Source organism: Colius striatus, chromosome 3 (genome assembly GCF_028858725.1).
Source record: "Colius striatus isolate bColStr4 chromosome 3, bColStr4.1.hap1, whole genome shotgun sequence".
Classification (NCBI taxonomy): Eukaryota; Metazoa; Chordata; class Aves; order Coliiformes; family Coliidae; genus Colius; species Colius striatus.
The window spans coordinates 91,941,688-91,963,412 of NC_084761.1; the positions used below are offsets into that span (position 1 = coordinate 91,941,688).

General features: G+C 40.5%; 1 protein-coding gene across 7 annotated transcripts; it reads right to left on the minus strand.

Annotated features, from left to right (window-relative positions):
- Positions 1–1,659: 1,659 nt before the first annotated feature.
- On the minus strand, positions 1,660–21,514 carry TACC3 (transforming acidic coiled-coil containing protein 3). 7 transcript variants are annotated; one of them, XM_061991815.1, is made up of 17 exons: positions 21,404–21,514; positions 17,250–17,430; positions 16,971–17,116; positions 15,682–15,768; positions 13,633–14,703; positions 12,116–12,215; positions 11,494–11,686; positions 10,430–10,482; positions 9,454–9,587; positions 9,248–9,362; positions 8,447–8,599; positions 6,134–6,210; positions 6,007–6,050; positions 4,710–4,870; positions 3,375–3,481; positions 3,084–3,204; positions 1,660–1,827 (listed from the first exon to the last, which is right to left on the minus strand). In XM_061991815.1, the coding sequence occupies exons 2-17, from the start codon at positions 17,427–17,429 to the stop codon at positions 1,762–1,764; spliced, it is 2,808 nt and encodes a 935-aa protein (XP_061847799.1). In that variant the 5' UTR covers position 17,430; positions 21,404–21,514; the 3' UTR covers positions 1,660–1,761. The 7 variants fall into 7 exon arrangements, with proteins under 7 accessions (XP_061847799.1, XP_061847800.1, XP_061847801.1 ...); XM_061991816.1 differs by having other exon boundaries at positions 13,633–14,700; positions 21,404–21,513; XM_061991817.1 differs by lacking the exon at positions 15,682–15,768 and having other exon boundaries at positions 21,404–21,513.
- Positions 21,515–21,725: the final 211 nt, after the last annotated feature.

The window sequence follows — 21,725 nt, forward strand, 5'->3', positions numbered from 1 at the left end:
GCATCCCAGGATGCCATTGGCCTTCTTGGCCACAAGGGCACATTGCTGGCTCACAGCTAGTTTATTGTCAACCAGAACTGCCCTTGGTCTTTAATGCAAGCTTAGCTTTGCATGAAATGAGCCAGGGATTTTGCTGAAATGCACTGCCCTTTTCTGCTCATTTCTGTGAACCTGCAGAGCATGCTGATCCAGTACAAAAGAAAAGTTTTATCCCATCATCACCCCTTCCTCAGACCAGACTAGTCTGTCTGGCTCTTCAGAGCACAGAGATGGTCCAAGAGCAGGGAGGAAAGAGCTTTGTGGCTGTGTGATGAACTTTATCTAATTGTAGACTAAAAGGAGCCTGTAAACTCAGTACTCTGAAGACTAATGGAAATCAGCTTTCATAATTTAACACATGGGCAAGAGTTCACAAACTGGACAAAGCAGACTTCTCATCTGTATAGTTAAGTCTATATAAAAAGGAACATCAAAACACAGGCTAAAGTAATATTGCCCAGATGAAGCAAAGTAAACTTTGGTTTTGTACATTGTTCCACAATTAATTTTTTCTAGCACCTGCTTCTTTAACCCAAATTAAACACACAGCAGCAGCACCTCTGCAGGAGGTAGGCATGAAATACCATTGCTACTGGGGTCAAACTAACACTGAGGTTAGCACAGAAAGAAAACCCCATATAATCACAATCACAGAATCTTAAGGGTTGGAAGGGACCTTGAAAGATCATCTAGTCTAAACCCTTCACCAGAGCAGGCCACCTAGAGTAGATCACACAGGAACTTACTCAAGTAATTTCAAACCTGCTCTGCCCTACAGAGTATTCCTGCTGCACACAGTTGCCAATACACATTAACATGGATCAGCAGCTACTTAAGCAAGCAGCAGAGCCCAGACTCATTTCTCCACCTACTCTAGCAGACTGTCCTGAGAATGCCTGTAAAAAGAGGGAAGCAAAGGCTCCAAGTACAGCTCAGAGCACACCCCAGCAGCAACAGCCCTTCAGACAGCTACAAGTCACACAAGTAAGGGAAAAAACACCCAGTGATACTAGAAATAAAAAGCTTCAGCTTGCATTGACACAGCTCTGTTAAGTAGCAACAGCTGAGCCAAGATGTCTGCCATGGCCCTAATTAAAGATGACTTTACCATAACCTGGTACTTGCAGCCTACAACTCACTTGTCTTTCACTTACAGGCAAGTGGCACAGGACACTCCATGACTAGAAAGCCAGTAGCATCAGACAAATGACGTGAAAACAATCATGGAGAGTGTGTCAATCTGTTATTCAGTACTCAGTTTAGCATGTCTGCAAAAGCAGAATCACTCCAGCTCCTGAGAAAAAAAATCCTGACATCCCATTTTCTTTCACATCACTAAATACTTTTTAAGTCAAGTTCTATTACCACCTTGTAACTCTGGAGTGTTTTAAGTGAGACAGCAGGAACTGTAAGAAAGACATGGCCCATGATGATTCTCACCACAAAGTCAGGAGTACAGAACCATGGTGCTCTCACAGGGAAGAGACTGAGGATGGGACCATTGAAAAAAGCTTTCCCTTTAAGTAACGTGTGAAAAGGTTACACAAGACTTGTTACCTCCGAGAAGCAGCAAATGAATGTTTGACATTTCGTAAAAGATACAATAATATACAAAGCAAGGACAAATTAAAATGTTTTTATTATGTATGTGGGGAAAAGAGTGAGTGAACAGACAGGACAGGAAGTCAGAAGTGAATCAACATTTACAAGACAGTCGACCTATCAAATTTTTCCCATCTTCAGGATCAAGTCATCACAGATTTTCGTTAGTTCATCATTTTCTTTAGTCTGTTGAAGAGACAAAAAAAGTTACAGGTATGCTGAAGCTGTGCTATATCCATGCAGTGCGCCAAGTCACACTTGCCAACACATGCAACAAAGTCCACTTCTGTGCTACTGATTCATGTGAATTGACTGTAAAGAATAGCCTACTTCTACAAAGTCACATGGCACCCTTTGGAGCCTCAGGAAGTGAACCAGAACCCACTCCAATTCTTTAGGATGATGCTTTGACACTTTTACTGACACGTGGCAATAATTTCTAGTTTGTATAATTCGTTACATGGTCAAACCATTAAATATGAGTTCAACAAAATCCTCCTGTATTTATTGCAGGAACAAAACTGATTCTGTTTTAAATAGTTTGTCTCATGTCTCCAATTCCAGGCCTGCCACTCAAAGAATCATAGAATGGTAGGGGTTGGAAGGGACCTTTAGAGATCATCTAGCCCAACCCCCTTGCAGAAACAAGTTGACCTAGATCAGGTGGCATAGGAACATGTCCAGGTGGGTCTTGATCTCCAAGGAAAGAGCCTCCACAACCCCTCTGGGCAGCCTGTGCCACTGCTCTGTCACCCTCACAGTGAAATAGTTCTTTCTTATGTTTAAGTGGAACTTTTTGTGTTCCACTCCCTCAACTATGCCAACTTTAACCATAAGACTGAAAATTAACACAAATACAGGACCTTTTCCCAACAGGAATGGGTCAGCATTACTTAAAGTCTTCAATCCTCACAAAGACAACCATGATGCAGTAAAACTAGTAGCAGGGACCCCTTGTCATACAGTTTTTTACCCTTCAATAAAGCATCCTAAAGACTTTTACTCTATATTTCATCTTGCACAGATAAAAGGATTAACAGCTTGAACAATATTGACAGTTTGGTCAATACAGAAGAGTCTATATTTGTGCTGATCCAAATGATGCTTATGAGCAAGTTAAACCAGGCAGTTAATCAACATTCAGAGTCTGCTCTGGGACAAGCCTTAAGTCACCATCTCCTTCAGTAGCCTGGACTGATCACTTTTGCAACACACTGACAGGAAGAAACTTTTTCCTCCAAAGAACTCTAAACATATAGATGAGTCCTGACCTAGCAGAGTTGTGTGCCATAAGTTTCAATGTCTGTTCTCAACACCTGACAGTAAAGCAGGCATCAAAACAGTACAATTCACACAGCTACTTCTAGCACAGGAACAAGGTAATTCTTGACCTGGTCTAATACAATAGCTCAAACAGACTCACCTGTGGCATTTTAACTAACCTTTTGCTCAAGGCTCCTCTCTAAAGACTGGATCCTCATTTGTTCTTTGCGGAGACTGGCCTGGAGTGCTGCAGTCTCTGACTGGGCTTTGCTTCGGACCTGGGCAATTTCCTCATTTGCTCTGAAATGGAAGTAAGAGCGTGTTTACATCCCCTCCAGACAGCACAGCAAAACTCTTCATAGAATCACACTAGATGTTTGTACTTTGGCTATTAATGAACCTCATTTTGCAGTAACTGTGAAAAGTATAGATTTCACTCCCAGTACTTAGCTTCTTAGTATGGTACTTACTGATGTAGCTTTTCTTCTGCATGTGCCTTCAGTATCTGATATCTCTGCTCCTCTTTTTTAATTCTAGCCAGGTATTCTTCAGCACATTTTTTCAGAGCTTCTTCATTCTGTCCCCAAAACCAAGAAGCTTAGTTAGCTTTTTGTGCTAGTTGATGGAAGAGTCTCTGCCTAAATACACTCTTTGACCATACTGAAGTGGCAGTACTTGTTCATCAGAATAACAGGAACAACTGTGAAGTCCCACAGACGCACATGGGGACTAAAGCTCCTCCTTCCAACTCAGTTTCACAAACTAAAACTTATTCACCTCATTTCTCTCAATATACTGATTAATAGCAACCTTTAAAGGGGAAAGGTCACTGAAACTAAGGTTACTAATCTGTTGTGTTTTGATTTGTTTAGGTCTCTTTAATCAGTTTTATTTCAGCTTGAAATTGTCTTAGAATTCCAACTACTTCAGAGAATCCATGAAAAAAAATACAGGCTTTGTACTCTGACAAACAAATCCAATGTTCACAGTAATAAAGTTCCCTTGGTAGGCACAGACACTATGACATCTTATTTTATCAGTTATTTTATAGCAAGCTGAAACCATTTGAAACAAGTGCAAGTGTATAAATGATACTTTAACTTGTGCCAAGGAAAAGGCCTCTAAAAGTAGATTGGAGACATGGAAGGGACACAAGATGAAGGAAGCCTGGCATTTTAGTAGAGCAGAAACTTGAGTCTTAACATGGACATTATGCCTGTTTCTCAAGCTTAAGACTACCATAAAACTTACAATCGACTAGTTCTAAGCTCAAGTAAACGACATTAAAGTATAAACAAAACAATCTTAAGGCATTTTTTAAAATGCAGACTCAATTTTATGCATTTCATATGAAAACCCCTAGTCTCCAAATATGCTGCAGAATGAAGGTCTGACTTGAACAAGCTGAGGTTAAGCTAAAAACCATCCAACAAGCTATTAGAATTTTGACTTAATACCAAGTGATCTTCAGCATCCATTCAACATGTAGGAAGAAAAAAGCTGCCCTTACTCCGCAGTTGCTACATGAGTGATTGTCCATGCTTAACAGACAAATTATATGCATGCAGCAAGAAACAGCTTATTCTCCAGTTTGGTGAAACTTGCCTTTAACAGACAGACCATTATCATACTTTAGGCCAGTCACTAAATGCAACAAACAAGCAATTTCAAAAAAATCCTTAAATAAACCTGGTTTTACAGGTAGTGCCTATACTAATTAATGGCTGCTCTAGAAATTCATCATTTCCTCTCCACCGAGTCTCCACTTATCTTGGCGGGATGTTATTTGCAGTACAGTCTCTTACTTTGTGGTAACCCTCAAGCACTTCTTTCTGCTTTTCAAATCGTTTGAAGAGTTCAGAGAAAGACTTCTCCATAGAGTTCAGATCTGAAATAACGTGTTGCTTCTCTTCCACTATCTTCTGAATTTCTTTTTTTGAAAATTCCTTTTGCTTCTGAGCATCTTCTAAAGAAAGGAGAGTTAACAGGGTTACACTCAGGTTAGTTCTTCCACAGCACAGGCAGATAACCCCCACATATTCAATTCTTCCTTTTCAGCAAAAAAGTTTTGTTACATACAGTACCCTTTCAGAGGAGAGACTATCTTTGCTTTAAGGAAGCACTCATGATTTTATTTGCTACATACTACTTCACATCAAGGCCATTAAAAACCAGTGAAGTGCTTGCTCAAAGCATTGTTTCTCCTGAAATGTAGTCAAAATACTACACCCGAGTTTACCTTAACAGGAGCCTCAAACGTTGGGAGAGAAGCAAGAAATGCAAAATTTATTTTTTTCATTAACTATACACAATATCTGGAAGATCTGGAGCAGACTGGAATAACAAGCCAAACTAGCTTTCAAGACAAGTTTGTTAGCACATCTGAGCCATGTTTCTCATAGGCTTAAAAAGTACAAAGCTGACATTTAATTAAGTGTCCTTAAAGAACTGAATTTAAGGAATGCACTGGGCTATTCACTGCGAGAGTGACAGAGCAGGGGAACAGGCTGCCCAGAGGGGTTGTGGAGTCTCCTTCCTTGGAGGTCTTCAAGACCCGCCGGTACATGTTCCTATGTGACCTGATCTAAGTGAACCTGCTTCTGCAGGGGGGTTGGACTAGATGATCTCTGAGGGTCCCTTCCAACTCCTACCATTCTATGATTCTATTCAGCTTTGCACAGCAGAATGTACCCATACAATAGTTTAATTCAATGTCTTCCTAGCTTTGAAGCCAGAAACTTGACTGAGGCAAACACCAGATATGCCTAGCAAGAACTTCTGCTGATATCACTTTAAGGTCAGATAAACAGTTAAACAAGGTGCAGACAACTGTCAGTTTTATAAACCAAAAGCTCACAACCCACTGGGGGATACGAAGAAGGTGTATGTTCATGCCAACTCAGTAAGACACCACAATCTACCAAGCAATATCATGTCTATATGAATATGCCTAGAATGTATTACTCTACCTTGTCTGAAAGCACTCAAAATATTAGTACTATCAGAAGTAAAAAAAACCCACAACTAAATTCAGTTAGCAACCATAGGCTAGAAATGTCCCATATCCCTCCAAGCCATTTGAAATATAAATCTGGAACTTACCCATTATTTGTGTTATTGTAACTTCAAACTCAGTAATTATTTTCCTAAAAAAAGTCAAAGTGTTGAACATGTTAGAAAAATCCGTTGGAACAAATACATAGGTACTAAAGTCACAAGAAATACATACCCCATTTCCTTGTATTCTGCATTAAGCTTATCATACTTGTTTTTCCATTCCTGAATCTCCAGCTCTTTCTCTTGAACCTTTGAGGAAAAAGTAAACGTTTATTTCTTGCACAGAGATAAAAGATCTGATATTCAGAACAGTCTGAACAACAGCTTTGATACAGTTGTATAGTTGATATGGAGAAAAAGAAATTCTAACTGCTTACCAAAACCAAAATTAAGCATTTCATGACAAATTTGAGTCAAATGATATACAAATTGATGTGTAGGTTTCGCATACATGATTCCCACTCAGTGTTACTAATATCTCCACAAACAGTGAGATCAGAGCCAACTCAGCCAAACTCTTGGTCATCATATATGTAGATCATTGTCCCTTGACCAGTTGTTATTTCAAGCAGCAATAGCCTTTCAAGCAACATGTGTTTCCCTTTTATTTACAAGGCAGACAAAGCAGCCACACAAATATGCTTATCTTAAAGGAAAGGGAAAATACCAGAAGTCTATTTTAGAAAAGATCAAACTGCTGTTTGGAGTAACTTACATTTAAACACTCAATCTTCCCCTTACCATGTTTCCCAATTTAAAGACACCTCAGTTTGCTTAAGAATAGGCCTACTCATTTGGAACCTGTAGAATCAAAGCAGAGCTCACAGTAACAGTATTGGGCAGTATAACCACTCTGCTAAATGCTTTGTCAAGTTCCAGAAACTTTTGTTTTGGAGTCTGTATTAAATTTTAACAATGATAGTTCACTGCAACGTGGAGGCCTTTAATGACAGAAACCTAAAAGACATAGAAAGATCTGAAACTTTAAAGAGAAGGTGAGAGCACAATTATTGCCAATTTCCCCTCAAAGCTGCACTGCATACTGTAGTACACTGATCTTCAGCAGTTATTTTAAACTCATTTTAAATGTATTGTAATATTTCAGATGACAGGAAGTGGGGCACAAGTGAAAGTGTACTAAAATATGAAGAGAAATTAATAATATGAAGAGAATAGTTAAGCTAGAAACAAATGTTACAGAAGCAAAGACTGAAACTCATTAGAAATTTATTTGCTAACTCAGAAATGGCTCAGTAGAGCCTAAAAACCATGCTCCTATGAAATGCTGTATTTGGCCAGAAGAGAAACAGGTTTTGTCCCTCCCACTCAAGTTATTTCACCAAAAATGGAATCTTAAAGTTTAACCTATCTCCCTCTCAAGTTAATATAGTAATAGCAGGCTTTCTGTGACACGCAGTTGGAGTCATCCAGTCACACTTGCCTTGCTACAACTTTGTCTCCATTCTTAAAACAGCTTTACCCATTGTTTTTATACAAATACTTTAAGATCAATGCCCTAAGAGTTGTCCCTTGCAAAGTTGCACTACTTTTCTGTACTAGAACAATTCCATGGATAAAGGAGTCCCAAATGATAGACAGCAAGAGTTACTCCTAGAATGGCTAGTATCTCTGCGTTCAGAAAAGAAAGAGTAACTTAGGCAGCAAGTAAATCACAGGTCCTCTTCATTTGGTGTCCTTAGTGCCACTTCCTGCAGTATAGCTAGTCGGGAATTCTGAATGCTCCATTTTCTTCTGAAGTTCATTTTGTAGTGACACAATTAGCCTTTAAAGACTTTAATGATTAAGTACTTCTGTTACATTTAGTATTTGTAAGATTACATAGGCCAGAAGCCATGAATCAAGTACTGAAATTTTTGTAGTAGACATAACTTCTTGCATCAATAAGATGGGGGCTCGACAGCAACTTCTGTAGTGTAGTTACACATTGCTTGAAGTTCCACCAACTACTTCCTTCCTCCATTAATGTTTTTCTCCTCTAGAGTGAGCTCCAGATCTCACTTTTTTAATTAGCTGGAAATACTGGTGTGCCTCCTCATTCCATAAAATGGTGATCACTGCACTGAATTGACGTTACCATTTCATTTTGTTTTAAAGAAATTATATCAGAAGAAGCTGCACCCTCTCATTGGCAAGAATAGGTATTTCCTGCCTAGTTTAATCACAAAGAGTAAGCCTAACCATTCCATCTGAAAGTAGACACTTTAATACTGACCTGTTCTAACACAGAACCTGACTAAAACAGCAAAGTTTACTGTTTCCTTAGATATTAGCTCTGAAGAGTTCCACACCTACTGCTCCTATCAAGAGTACAGCAAGCTTTTCAGAATGAGATATTTATGTCAAGTACAATGGAAACAATAACATATATATAACACATACCAAGCATAGAGGGTTTCTACCAGATAATCTAAGCACAAGGGACTTTCAAGGCCATACAAAGTTTGCTTTGAAAGGGTCACCATACCTCTCTTGTAACCAGCTCCACAGCTGCATCCATGTCTCTCTGGCTATATTTTAGCACATCTATAATAGCATCCATTTCAGTGTTTGTGGAAACAGCAAAGAGGTCTGGAGCAATGTCCCCAGCTGGGGAGGCTGGAGTTCGAGGAACTATGTCCTGGGAGGAGAAAAAAAAAAAGCTTCAGATTATTCCCACTGTCATGCAATGGATTAGCTGTATGCAGATTATTCAATAGCAAGTCTAAGTAAAACTTTGATACCTCCACAACTTTGTTACCATAAGTATATCAATTTGTAGCTATCCTTTGTACCTTAGAGATAACTATAGTCCTAATAGAAGCTGCTATCTACCAATTATAGCTATCAGAAAAAGCAGATGACATCAGTGTTCTCTAGCAGTAAAAAAAGCATCACTTTCAGGATGAATGCTGAGTGCAGATATGTTCTTAAAAGGTTGTTCAAGCTATAAACGTTAAAGCATCAAGTTCAATCAAAAAAGTGGTTTTCATTCCAGCAGTGCAATTAAAGTTTCATGCCTTCAGCTGCATGGAAGACTAGTTTGATTAAAGCATTCTGAAAAACAGCTCCTAGACCATGTGCAATGCCAGTTTCCACAAAAAAGAGAGTTGGTACTTTTTTTAAAAATGAAGTATACCAAGAAGTCTGACTTTGACATTCAAGTTAGTATTCAATCTGATAAAAGTTTAAATGAGCATTAAGTATTCTGCAATCCTTAGCATATCTGCACAAGTCTTAAGTCCTTTTCCCAAAATATCAACATGAAGCTTGATAACATTCTAGACACCTGTATAGAAGTTGTAAATGTTCCCAGAAGATCCAGTCCTTTTGGTTTTTCTTCTTTTTGAGAACTCACTGTAGGCTGTTCAGCTTCAAGCAATTTACTTGGATCAGTAACAAGACTAAAAAAAAATGAACATAGACCATTAGAAAAAAAAGGCAGTGCTTGAATATAAAACTATGTGTTAGAGCCTAAACTAAGTCAATACCTACCCATGCTGAAGTGCAGCTGTTGTGACATTCACATTTTTTTCAATAGTACCACAAACTGGTTTTCTCGGACTGTCTCTCAACAGAGGGTCAAACTTTAAATACAACGACTGTTTCCTCAAGGCAGACTCTTTGAACTAATAGAAAAAAGGCATAAACTGGCAGATATGCTGCTTCATAGCATAACACATATCCCACTCACACAAATAATCCTCCGGGGAAAGAGTGAGTCTATTCTTCGGTGGCCAGAGCATTGTTCTCAGGAGAAAAGTTATGTAAGAGAACTCTGTGCCCAAACACTTAAGTCCTTATGTAATGTCAAGTGAACCATTTCCCCAGACAGAACCAAAAGGGCAAACTTTTATGAACTATGCAAAACCAGTAGAACACACTGAAAGAGGAAGATAGTATTGTAAGCTGAGTGAGCAGCATGTTATTCTGTCTTTGCTCATGCAGCAATAAAGGCAGTGATCAAAACAACTCCCAGTCAGTGTATTCACTGTGTGTTCAGTCACTCCTACTCTGGATCAATGTAACAAGCTGAACTGATTAAAACATAATATGCCCAATAATGAGGCAGATTTCCTGAAACTGCCCATAAAACAGAAGAGCTTAGAAAAAAGTATTTTCAAAACAATGATCCTGGACTTTCAAGGTATTTTGTTCTTGCAGTTTTGGCAGCCAGAGGTGAATTGTCATCCACCTCAGTTTTACTGCTATTGAAGAAAAACAACAACTTTGCAAACTGAAAGTGTAAGACCTCTGAGCCTTAGCAGAATTCCTTATAACTACATTTCCTTCCCCCACCATCACCTGACCAGTCCTGTAGATACGATCCTTTACAATAGAACCTGTATTTCTGTGGGCAAGTTCAAAGTGAGCCTATTTCATGAAAACATTTAAGACTTGTCAGTCACATTTTCTTTTCCTCTCCACTCTCTCAGGGAGGCACATACAACACTTCCAGTGTCATACTTACTGATGAAGTTCCAAACTGTTCCAGGTAGTCTATTTCCATGCCCATTCCTAGAACTGGAAAAGGAGGACATGATAAAATGAAGATGCAATGTTGTCACTATACTGTCTTAAGTGAAGCACGTGACAAACGATTATGTATGTATATAAAGCAAATCCCTGCCCCTATGTCAGACAGTCTAGTTAGAAATTTATTAAAAACATTGTATTTCTATCTAGATCTGGAAAAAATGTAAAAAAAATAAGGCAGACATTTAAATTAAATGAACTTACAGCTTCCCTTTGTCCCCAAATGCCCATAAGAATATGTAGAATCTACAGACAATTGAAGAACTTTTCTTCTGTGGTTGAAGTGGCAAGCATACTCAGACATAAGAGTAAGATTGCCAATCATACCCTTAAAAATCAGCAGTCAGATCAGGTTTGACCAATGAAGTTATAGCTACTTCTCAAATAACACTGATTCCACTTAAGTCTTAGGATGAAAGACAGACTGCACTGCAGTCAAGTCACATGCTGATCCTCCCACACAGTGCTTCTACAAGGAACTGCCCTTCCAGCTGCTTCAGTTACAGCTATGTAATGAGCTTTCAGGACAGGCAAGTGCAGAAAGACCATTCACGCTACAAGATCAGCATTGAAGCAGTGCTAAGGCTTGTAGCAAACTACAGGACTCCAGTACAGGCAACAGCACAGCTCTAGTGCCCTCTATTTAGAAAGCCTTCAGAAAGTCCTTCAAATCGGAAGTGATTTTAAGGAAGTATTTCTTCAGCACAGAAAAATTGCCACTGGAACTCAAAACACTGCTTCTCTAACAGCCTAAATTTCATCCCTACAGGAAGCTGAATGCTAAATACTCAGCTTATTGAATTTTGTTTAAACTAGAGCAAGTTACAAATAAGCTCAGGTATATTTCCCATCCCCCTAGTCATTGAAGGTTATACCCTTCTTAAAGGATTGTAAAAATGACAAAAACTAGAATTAATGCCAAAATCAAAGTAGAAAAGCACATATATGGAGGTTATTGTAACAGTACAATTTTGATGTATTCCAACAAGATGCCCTTACCTTCTGATGATGGTCTGAAGAGCTCTTCAGGTTCAGTGCTAGCTGTATGCCCATCTGCTGTTATTTCAGTTCTGTTGGAGATAGGTTTATTTCCTTCTGTAGACATGGACTTCTTTCCACTGTCAGCAGAAACCAAATTATCTTGAGAGGGGCCACTAGTCAGAGACATTTTAGATGGGCGCATTTGCTTCTCCTGATGAGAAAAAAACATTCCTTTTTACTGTTAAAATAATGATTTAAATGCAATAAAAGCCACAGTAACTATCAAATCATTTTGTCATAAACCAGCTGGGCAGCCAGCATAATAAAGCAAGAGTTCACAGGCATAGAAACAAGGCATCAACACTGAGTACAGCCCATATTATATAGGAGGAAGTTTTTTTAGAGTCCACACCCTCAATGTTTGTCCTTACATGTGACTGCTGATCAAAAAAAGATACTAAATACCAAGGTACCAGTTTGGCTGTCTCTGAATTTACCTTCAAAAGACAAGTCTACACAATTGATATTGGCTCTAGAGATGCTGAAGATGCATAAAATAACAAAAAGGGGTTTAACAAGGTTAAGAAGTCGGTTTCATGGAACAACTTGGTAAGAACTGGCTATCTTTCCTACACCTTACCATGTTTATCTCTTCTGGAAGTTCAGCTTCTGTTTGAAATCCTGCCTTGTTGTCTTGAGTTCTTGGTTTGTCTTCCAGTATACTCTCTTTGATGATTTCCCTACAGAAAAAACAAAAGCAATCAAAAATCCAGTCACAGAGTTCTGAATTCTATTTAACAGATACACTGAAGAAAGTAGTTTATTTCAGAGTTTCTACTGCCACAGTACAGGAAGCTTTAAGAAGGGTAGGGATGTAAATTCACTGTCTTGCCAGGTGATAACTTAAGTGACAGAAACTCTCCCTCCATCAGAAGCAGAAAGTCACAGCAGTATCACTTATGCCTATTCACTTAACATTGTTCTCTTATTTTTGTTTCCTAAGCCCATCTTTAAAGATAGTGGTTTTTCCTTTAGGAACAGAATTAGAAACAGCCTGCTATTCTTTTCAAAGTAATGCAGTGATTATTGGTGTAAAGCAAAGAACCTTGTTAGCAAAGTCCAATAATTTAGTTACTGCTGACACCAAGCTCTTGTCCTGGGTTTGGTCGAGATAGGGGGCGTGGCCAGGCCATTCAGTTCCATGTGACATCATGCTCAGGATCTCAGGGCAACGGCTGGGCCAGGGCTAAGGCCAGTGCGAGAACTGCAGTTCTGCCATCGGGCTGCAGGCGGTGAGCACTTACACTAGGCATTGCTCGCTTTTTCTGTCCTTTGGCCATCATTCTAACTAACTTTTCTTTGTGCTGTTCTATTAAATTGTCCTTATCGCAACCCACAAAGTTCCAGAACTCTCCTGATTCTCCTCCCCATCCTGCTGAGGTGGGGAGGAGTGAGCAACTAGGTGGTTTGGTTATTGTTCAGCCAGGGCTAAACCAGTACAGTTCTACAGAGAGCAAAAGCGGAAACATTTCTCCAAAATAGACATCTTGTGCCAACCTAGTTCTGGTAAGCACACAGCTATCTGTAGTAATACTGACACTTTACTATATATGCTTTCTAGGAAAGGTAGCTAAATAGCTCCCATTCTCAAATGAAATGTTTAATGTGGTGCCAAAACAATTCAATTTTAGGCCTTTTTACAAGAGCTAGTATCCATATACCAGGAACATACAAGCAGCACCACCACCTGAGTTTGGCCAGGATAATAAGAAGAGAAGCGTCTAGTCTCTTCATACACTACATGATGTGCAACACTACTGCCTACTTACCTGTTTTCTGAAAGACTGCAACAGTCACTTGACTCTTCACACTTTAATCTTGGAGAGGGCAAGAGGCTCTTCACCAAGGTACTAATGACCTTCTGATATAAATCTGTTCTCTTCCCTCCCTCCAGACTTAAGAACCTTTTTGCCCAGAGCTAGCCATCTCAGGGTGGATTCCCCAAGGAGATCTTTGCTCTTGCAACATGTTAAAGATGACTGTGCAACAAGCTCAGCCAATCTCAGACTGAGGAAAGTCAGGGAGGTAGGAATCAACTAGATAGAGATCTGTCTTGCTCACATGAGTTCAAGGTGCCTCTACAGAAGATTTACTTACAGACTTTTGGGTTCTCTTTCCTCAAGAGTTTCACAGGTACTTGATGTGTCAACTTGCCCTACTGGAAGAGACTCCCTTCTTGATGAGGTACCATCCTGCTCCTCTTGCAGGTCAGCTTTCTGAGGGCTAGGTTTAGAACACTTAGGTGAGGTGGAAATTTTAGATCCTCCTCCAAATGGATTGAAGTTTGGATCATCAATTTTGTCCCAGTCAAACTTGTAAGATGCTTTGGGAACAGGGATTTCATCTTCCACATGACTTCTATTTTGCACTTCAGCATTCTCTATTTTTGTTTTGGTAACAGGAATTTTTTTGGAAGGTGGCTTAATTCCAGGTCTTTTACCCAGTTTCTTAGGAGGTGGCTTTCTAACAGTGGTATTATCAAAGTCAAATTCCAGTTTTACTGGTCCAGCCTTGGTGACACTAGACTTTTCTGCAGGCTCCTCTGTGGAGACAGACAGCTCTTCTGCAGAGGTTTTCCCTGCCACAGAAACATTCTGAAGCTTTGATTCCCCAGTCTTAGAAGAATTAATTACATCAGAACTACTGCAATCTAAGTTGCCAGATAACTGGACTGGTGTAGCTGCTTCTGCTAATCCTACTGAATTATCCATTTGGCTGACATCTGTGGAAGCAGACTTAGCATCCTGAACAGAGTCACTGACTGCTTGCTTAGGGGACAGCATAGACTTCTCAGGCTCCAGGTGTCTTAACACAGGTTCTTTTCCAGGTAAGAGAACCACTTCCTCTTCACCTGAGCACTCTGTACTTGCTGTGGTTGAAGCAAAAGGAGCTGTATCATCCAGAAGAGTATCTTCACTTTTTTTACAACTTTTCTCAGGACTGCTAGATACTCTTACAGGAGACTTCTGCACATTTCCAGGAGAATGTTGCAACTGCACTGAACTTTGAAATGGATTGAAGTCATTTAAATTATCAAAATCAAGATTGTAGGAACCTCGACTCTTCACTGGCATCTCATCATCTGGGTAAGGAGCTGTGCTGACCTTCTCCGGCATTTGTGTATTTGTCACTGTACTGTTTGCTTCAGCCTTTTGTTGACATATACTGCTTTTACAAAAAAAGAAAAAAATCACATGCTATAGCTATTTGAGACATCAATTGAAATCACCTTTCAAAAGATACCTACACCAATACCTTTGCATAGTCAGAGTAATTTTTTTTAATATAACAGCTGACAGCAAAAGAATATTTTAACAGCAAGAACTCAGTTGTTACTTGGTCAGGAATTACGAGCTTTAGTACAAATGAGCCACAGGGACATGAGTCCTTGAAGCTTGTTAGCTGTGTAGAACGGATGGCTTAAAAATACTATGTGGCCTTATGGCAATCATCACTGGAGACTGCTCTACTTACTGCAGCATACAGGCAAATCCATTTCACTAGACAACAAAACATACAGTGCATACTTAGGGAGGAGAAACCAACAGCAAGCAGCTCACACATAGACAACTGGTACATCTTCATGTGCATTCATCTGTGAGTCATGACAGACTCACAAGTCTAGGACCAAATGAAGTCATGATTCAAGTTCTCCCATTCTAGTCATTACTCTGGTCATTCTGACAGCTGTTTTCCCCCTGAAAGTATATACCAGCATTTCATCTAAGAAGGCCTACACACCAAAACAGAACCTGGATTTCAGACATTCTAAACTCTCTACAACAGATTTGAAGAGTGAAGTAGTATACAAGAAAATACTTCTCCAGTGAGAGAAAGATAAAACTCTAGAAGAAGAAACAGGTTAGAGTTTATATACTCACTACATCTGAGTATTCTACAAGTTATTGCTCTCCATTTCCCCAAACTCTTCTCAACTTCTGAAGCATAGCCTCAGACTACAGAGAGTTAAGCCATTACTTCCTGAAACAGTATTTCCTCCCATTGTTTTGTCCCTTCGTAGTTATTATTTGTGCCATCCGTATCAGCTGTAGAACAGATCATAATTAAAAGCCACTCACTAGAAACACTACTTCGATAAAACCAAAAGCAAAGGCGGGAGATAAGAACCTAGGAAGTCCTTCTCACCGGGTTTGAGTGCCTCTTCCCTGCAAGAGTTCAGCCCCAGGCTGGCTCAGCTTCTCAGGCCCCTCCCATTCTCCTTCAGTGTTTAACCTAATAAATGCCAGTCAGGAACAAGACACCTGCTTGAAACTAGTGAAAAGTGACATCCCTCAGCAACACACAGTCCTTTAGCTTACTTGCTACAAACAAATCATTACATTTTAAAGGCACAAAGCACATGTACACTAAAAGCTGTGTCTTGACATAATTATGCCCTAACTAAACCCAGTTTGGTGCTAGACCTTTTTTTAACTCACTTGAAGAACCTTCTACATACACAAAGTCTTGATTTACTCATGTAAGCAATAGGTTTGGGGCCTAAACTTAATTCTGGTAGCTAGGTAAGGAGTACTTTTCTAAACTAGAGTACACATGCAAGCTAGTAGTTGAAACAAACCTATACATTTGAAACATTTAAGTGCTCCCACCTTTCTCACTTCTTATATGAGAGTAATGGGCAGTTAAAAACAAGCAAAAGGATGTATTCCCTTGCTGATGACAAAACCAAGCTCTGAGATTTCTTGCTAGTAAAGAATATACAGAGGTCTATTAAATAACATTTTATTATTATACCATTACAGCAATACTTCTAGTAAAGGAGAGCTGCAGAACCCCAACCCCAAACACTGCAAAAGTGTTACACTGTTCTCTAGATAGCTACCATAAGCCACTTTGAGATCCAGACTGCTAGACTACAAAGGCACACAAACATGTTTGTACTTGGGATTGATGTTAGTCGCTTTGTGTTAATAGATTTCCTTTGATCTTAACATTCATTGACTCAAGGTGTCAATTCAAGCTAACCTCTCAGAAGATGTATCTTAAGGAGAAAAATCTCAAGAGATAACACTGTACTTAACACACAGGAAAAGTGATTTTAAAGCCTAGCTTTGAGGATTAGCTTCAGCATAATTAGTCTTACATTAAAATCTTACTGTAGGAAACAGTTTTATATGCTCTGCCAATGTGTCTCAAACTACATATCTGTATCTTAACCATCACAATTAAATCAGTTACTCGGGAGTTAGTGTGGTATTCAATATTGCAACCAAGATCATAAATTCTCATAACTTGAGAAAATTTGATCTTTGAAAAATAGTTTGTGCAAAGTTGGCATTAATTTCGGTCCTTTTGTGCAGTTCACATCTTGTTTTAAATTACAAAACAACATTCCAACTATCTGGGTTTATAATGGGAAAAAATTGAGCATCTCCCACATGGCTAATACATCAAGTGGTGAATACATCACTTACTCAACACTGAAGGGTGCAGATAAGAGATCGTCCACAGCAGCTTCACTGCAATCATCAAGTGTCAAAGCAGCATCAAGTTTGTCCATCATAGTGGGACTTAAGATTTTTCGAGTTTGAGGATCTCTTAGAGGAGTCTGAAAAGTTACCTTTAACAAAGCGGTGGGACAAAGGAAGAACGTGAACACCAGAATATTGTCAAGCTTCAAATAGCCTATGCATTCAATAGCAGAGGATGTAGTCTGTACAAAAGCCAGAGTACCTGGCTTTTGTACCTTTTACCTTCATAGCTTTTGCCACACCTTTTGGTGGCAAATTTTCTTTCTGAGACGGACGGAGAATCGAAGGTCTCCCTGTAAGTTCTGGTGGCGCAAAGAAAAAGCCCGAGTCTTCCGCCATTAAATCATCCTTGACGTTTCCTCCGTTTTCTCCATTTTCTGCATTTAAAATCTGCAGACTCATCCTAGAATATCAACACATACAACATCACAGCATGAATGAGAGGGTGTGGTCAGCCAGATGCACTTTCAGATAAAGGAATAAGCTGGAAGCCTGCAACTGGCTAGCAAAGATTAACAGCTTCAAAAGAAGTTTTGGAAGTACTAAAAAAATAATCTTCATATGAAAAGGTGTATCTCAGCAACCAATCTAAACACAGCACCATACAGCCCCTCTTTGCTTTTGCTAGGGGTCTGAGAAGTTACTTGCTGTTATTACGCTTTCCAGTTACCAGCTTACTAGTTAAGCTGGACATCCTTTAAAGGGAGATCTGTCATTTGCAAGCTTCTTCGAAGATTCCCAACCCCTCAAAGCCAGTAGTGACAAAGTCATGGCACTTGTAATAAGGCAACTAGCTCACCAAAATTACAGCTTTTGCAAGGAGCAGATGACAATCATTTATCTCTTTTAATCACATGGTCTCATTACAACATAATAATCAGCAAACAGTAAAAACAAATTTGGTTAGTTTGGGTATAGTTAATATCAGAGTCCCAAATAGAATTATTTAGCTTTCCTGCACTGTCTGAGCACATGCTGCTTTTGTAAGCCACATAGTATTTAAGAACCCTTTGCAGCATAGACATTATTAGCATGCAAATCTGAATATAATTGTAATTAGAAAGGTATTTCTTAAATCTTTAACATTGGACATGCACAACCCTTAGTGGACTGTATAGGCTGATCTAATCTTTCTAGTATTTCAAGTGTGAAGAACTTTAAGCTAAAGCTATGGGGATTAAAAAAACCCTTACACATTAAAAAGACAAGACATTTCAACTATGCCAGGCAAGCCAGCAGATTACAGGTACTTGAACTCTGTCTATCTTTTAGTCCCACTGGAGTCTCCACTGTTCTTAAAGGTTTAACACTACTATTCAGTGGTGCTACTGCTGTTTCTTTAAAACAGAAAGAGACAAAACTCCAAGTACCAGAGGACATAAGGCATATTAGGCAAACCCTAGACATAGTCTCCATCCACCCCGAGAAGCAGAGTTATCTGACCAACTGCTAACAGCTGATGTGTTATCTTGTGTCCATGCAAGAAAATCAGTATCAAGTGAAGATGTTGGCTTTCCACAACCCAGGTGATCTCAAATGCTTGATTTGACAAAAAAAGCTAATCCTCAGCTTGTTTTTCCATCCTCCACCAAGCAGTCAAGATTAACCCAGAAAAATCAGATGATGAAGACTCCAAAAGATCTTCATTGTCAGAGGAGGTAATGAGACACAACTACTGAAAAACTTCAGTCATGTTTGCAGTCTCACTGTCCTGATATATTCAAGTTCCTGTATTTAAGCTTCCATACACATTTCTCCACTCTTACATTCGTTCGCATGGGAAAATTTGCTTCATACTCTATCAGACACAGCTGCTTTGTCTTCAAGTCCAACAACAGCACTTTTAATCAGCAATGGAATGCAAACAATGGCTACAGAAGCCATGGTAATCAAAGCATGCCTGTATTAGCTATTTCCTTTATTCTTCATCATACTCATACTTTAGCAAAAGTTGTTTTCATGAAGTGTTTTTACATTAAATTTGTAGAACTTGAAGTAAACATCACTGCTTTCCTTCATTCCAAATTAAAAGCAAGACAACAGATCAAGTAGATCTTTACAGACTGTAGCCACTTACCTTAGAAACAAAGTCTAGGACACTAGAAAGCTGTCAACATCTTCTAAGACGAGCTCTATAAACAGGGCATGTTTGTTTGGAGCTACTTGTGCATCATTGCTAAACCATATTCAGATCAGTAAAATACCCAAATTGATACCATATACACACACATTTGCCCAGCATTTCAGATATTAAATCTAAAAAACCTCCCAAAAAATACTCCTTATAATTAAAAAACTCCTTAAATCATTAAAAGTAACTCATCATTTGCTCAAAATATTTACAATCAAGACTCAATTTAAATTCTAGTTGACACATTCATTAGCTAGTAACTGTGATTAAGTGAAAGAAGGTTTTATTAGAGAAATCTTTTTAAAGTGGTCAGTGTCCAAGGCACATATTGTGAAAGGTAGCAAATTTTGCCACTATGACCAGTCAAAGTTCACAAAAGTGAACCTTCTCATAGTTTTAGATAATTATTCAATCATAAGCAGCAGTCACTCTGTATTTGAGAATGATCAAGTTCAATAACATCAGATAATTAAGCTCCAGGTATCTATCATTTGTAAATCAAGGGCTTCATGTCAGTTACCTGTTTAATGAATACAGGGACAAAATATCCAATACACCAATGTGGTCTCAAATGCTCAAAAAAGCCACTGAACACCATGGTTAAAAATGGAAAACTTCTACTTAATTATCCTTCTGAACATGTCCAACAGCCAAGATGCAGAGTGTGCACTCACAGACAACGTAACATACAATGTGTTCTGAATATTTCCATACAAACTGACATAGAGCTGACTGCTATATAGATTTTTTTTTACTGCAAACAGTTCAAATCAGAACAAATAAACACTGTCCTAGTTAACCAGCTCCTTCATAATCACGACCTTCCCCTGACTCTTGAAACTTGCAGCAGTTTCAGCCAAAGTCAAGCTTGGGAGGCAGTAGCAGCAGCCTAGCCGTCCTCATTAACCCCCAGGGCAGGCACTCGGGGCTTGCAGTTCGGAACTGCAGCTTAGAGTAGGGAAACAAAAGATGTCCTTGGCCTTCAGCAGCTGAGTCAGAGGCAGCCACCGGGGTGGGAGACAGTGACACAGGGCTCCTCAGGGCAGAGGAGAGAAGATGATGAGCAGTGAGCCTGGAGGGAGCTTCGCAGGCCCTCCAGTGAAGCACTGGTCCCTGCTCATTATTGCACCTAGCCATGCTTAAAGTAAAAAAAAAAAAAAACAAAACCCAAAAAAACAAAAAACCCCACAAAAAAAACAAACAAAAAAGACAACCAACTCGGAAAAAACCCCCCAAACAAGCCCAACTGTACTCACTTCTTCAGCCCCTCAAATTCATCAGAGTGTCCTCAAGAGCCCCTGAGTCACTCTACAGCACAGAAGCTCCAGATCACCCACCTGGAAACTCAGCAGGGTGCCTCAACACCCCCTGGCCACCTAGTTTGCCAGAGCTTCCCTCAACCCCATAAGGCCCCTGCAAAACGCTGAGAGATGCTCCCAAGAGCCTCCCGAGCCCCACTTCATCCCAAATTCACGGTGGAGTCCCTGAGCTCCATTCCCATCATCCTAGATCTGCTCCATCCCCAAGCTCACAGAACTTCCCTCTCAGGTCCCTTACCCTACAGCTCACACAAGCTCCCCTGACTGCAGTTCTCCCAGCTCCACACCACCCCTAACCCCATATAGGGTATCCCTGTGCATTCTCCAGCCCCACACAGAGGGCTCACACAGGAAGATCCCCCGGACCAACACCAATCCCCCCATCTCATACAGGAGGACTCTGAGCTATCCTCAGCCCCACACAGAGGGCCTCTAAGCCTTGCACCGCTCCCCAGCTCACATAGGAGGTTTCTATACCGTCCTCAACTCCACATCATCTGACCTCCACCCAGGGGATCCCTATGCCTTCCTCAATGCCCACCAACTCTAAGCTCACATAGGGGGCCTCTGAATCCTCCTCAGTCCCCCTATATCCCCTGGCTCCCACAGGGAGAGCCTGAGCCCTCCTTAAACCCATATCACCCCCAAGCTCACAGGAGAATCCCAAACTCCCCTCAGCTTGATACCACCCCTAACCCCGTGCCTTCCCCAAACCCCACTGCTCCCAAGCTCACACAGGGAGACACCGAGTCGTCCTCAGCCCCACAGCATCCCCAAGCTCACACAGCGAGGGAATCCCTGAGGCCACCCTATCCCCACATCACCCACAAGCTCATATAGGAGGCCCCCTAGTCCCATCCCACATCCAAACTTAGCGAGACAGCTACCCCTTCCCCAGCATCCCCAAGGCCACCAATGGCCCGTACCTGCCGACGGGGCCCGGGTGCGATCCCACGGGGCGCTCGCCTGAGGCGATACACGAGACCCGGCAGGCGCGAGCTCCAGACCGCTGCAACCACCGCCGGGCAGCGCCCCCTCCACCACCGCCACAGCAGTTCAAATTCCAACGGCAGCCCCGGCCCGCCAATGAGAAAGCGGCATTCGAAACGTGTCCGCCAATCACAAAAGGGTTCTGCGGCAGGGCGGGGAGAGCTGCGACCCTGCGCCGAGGCGCTCTCGCGGGAGTGCACTCCCGCGCGGGGCTTGCTGGGAAGTGTAGTGCGCGGGGGTTCGTCATGGCGGCCGCGG

Coding starts and splice junctions, on each gene's coding strand:
- TACC3 (XM_061991815.1), bottom strand. CDS start 17,429: ATGAGTCTGCAGATTTTAAATGCAGAAAATGGAGAAAACGGAGGAAAC. Junction 6,051..6,133: donor GCAGAATACAAGGAAATGGG/GTATGTATTTCT, acceptor GACTTTTTTTAG/GAAAATAATTACTGAGTTTG. Junction 1,828..3,083: donor AGAGGAGCCTTGAGCAAAAG/GTTAGTTAAAAT, acceptor TCTCTTCAACAG/ACTAAAGAAAATGATGAACT.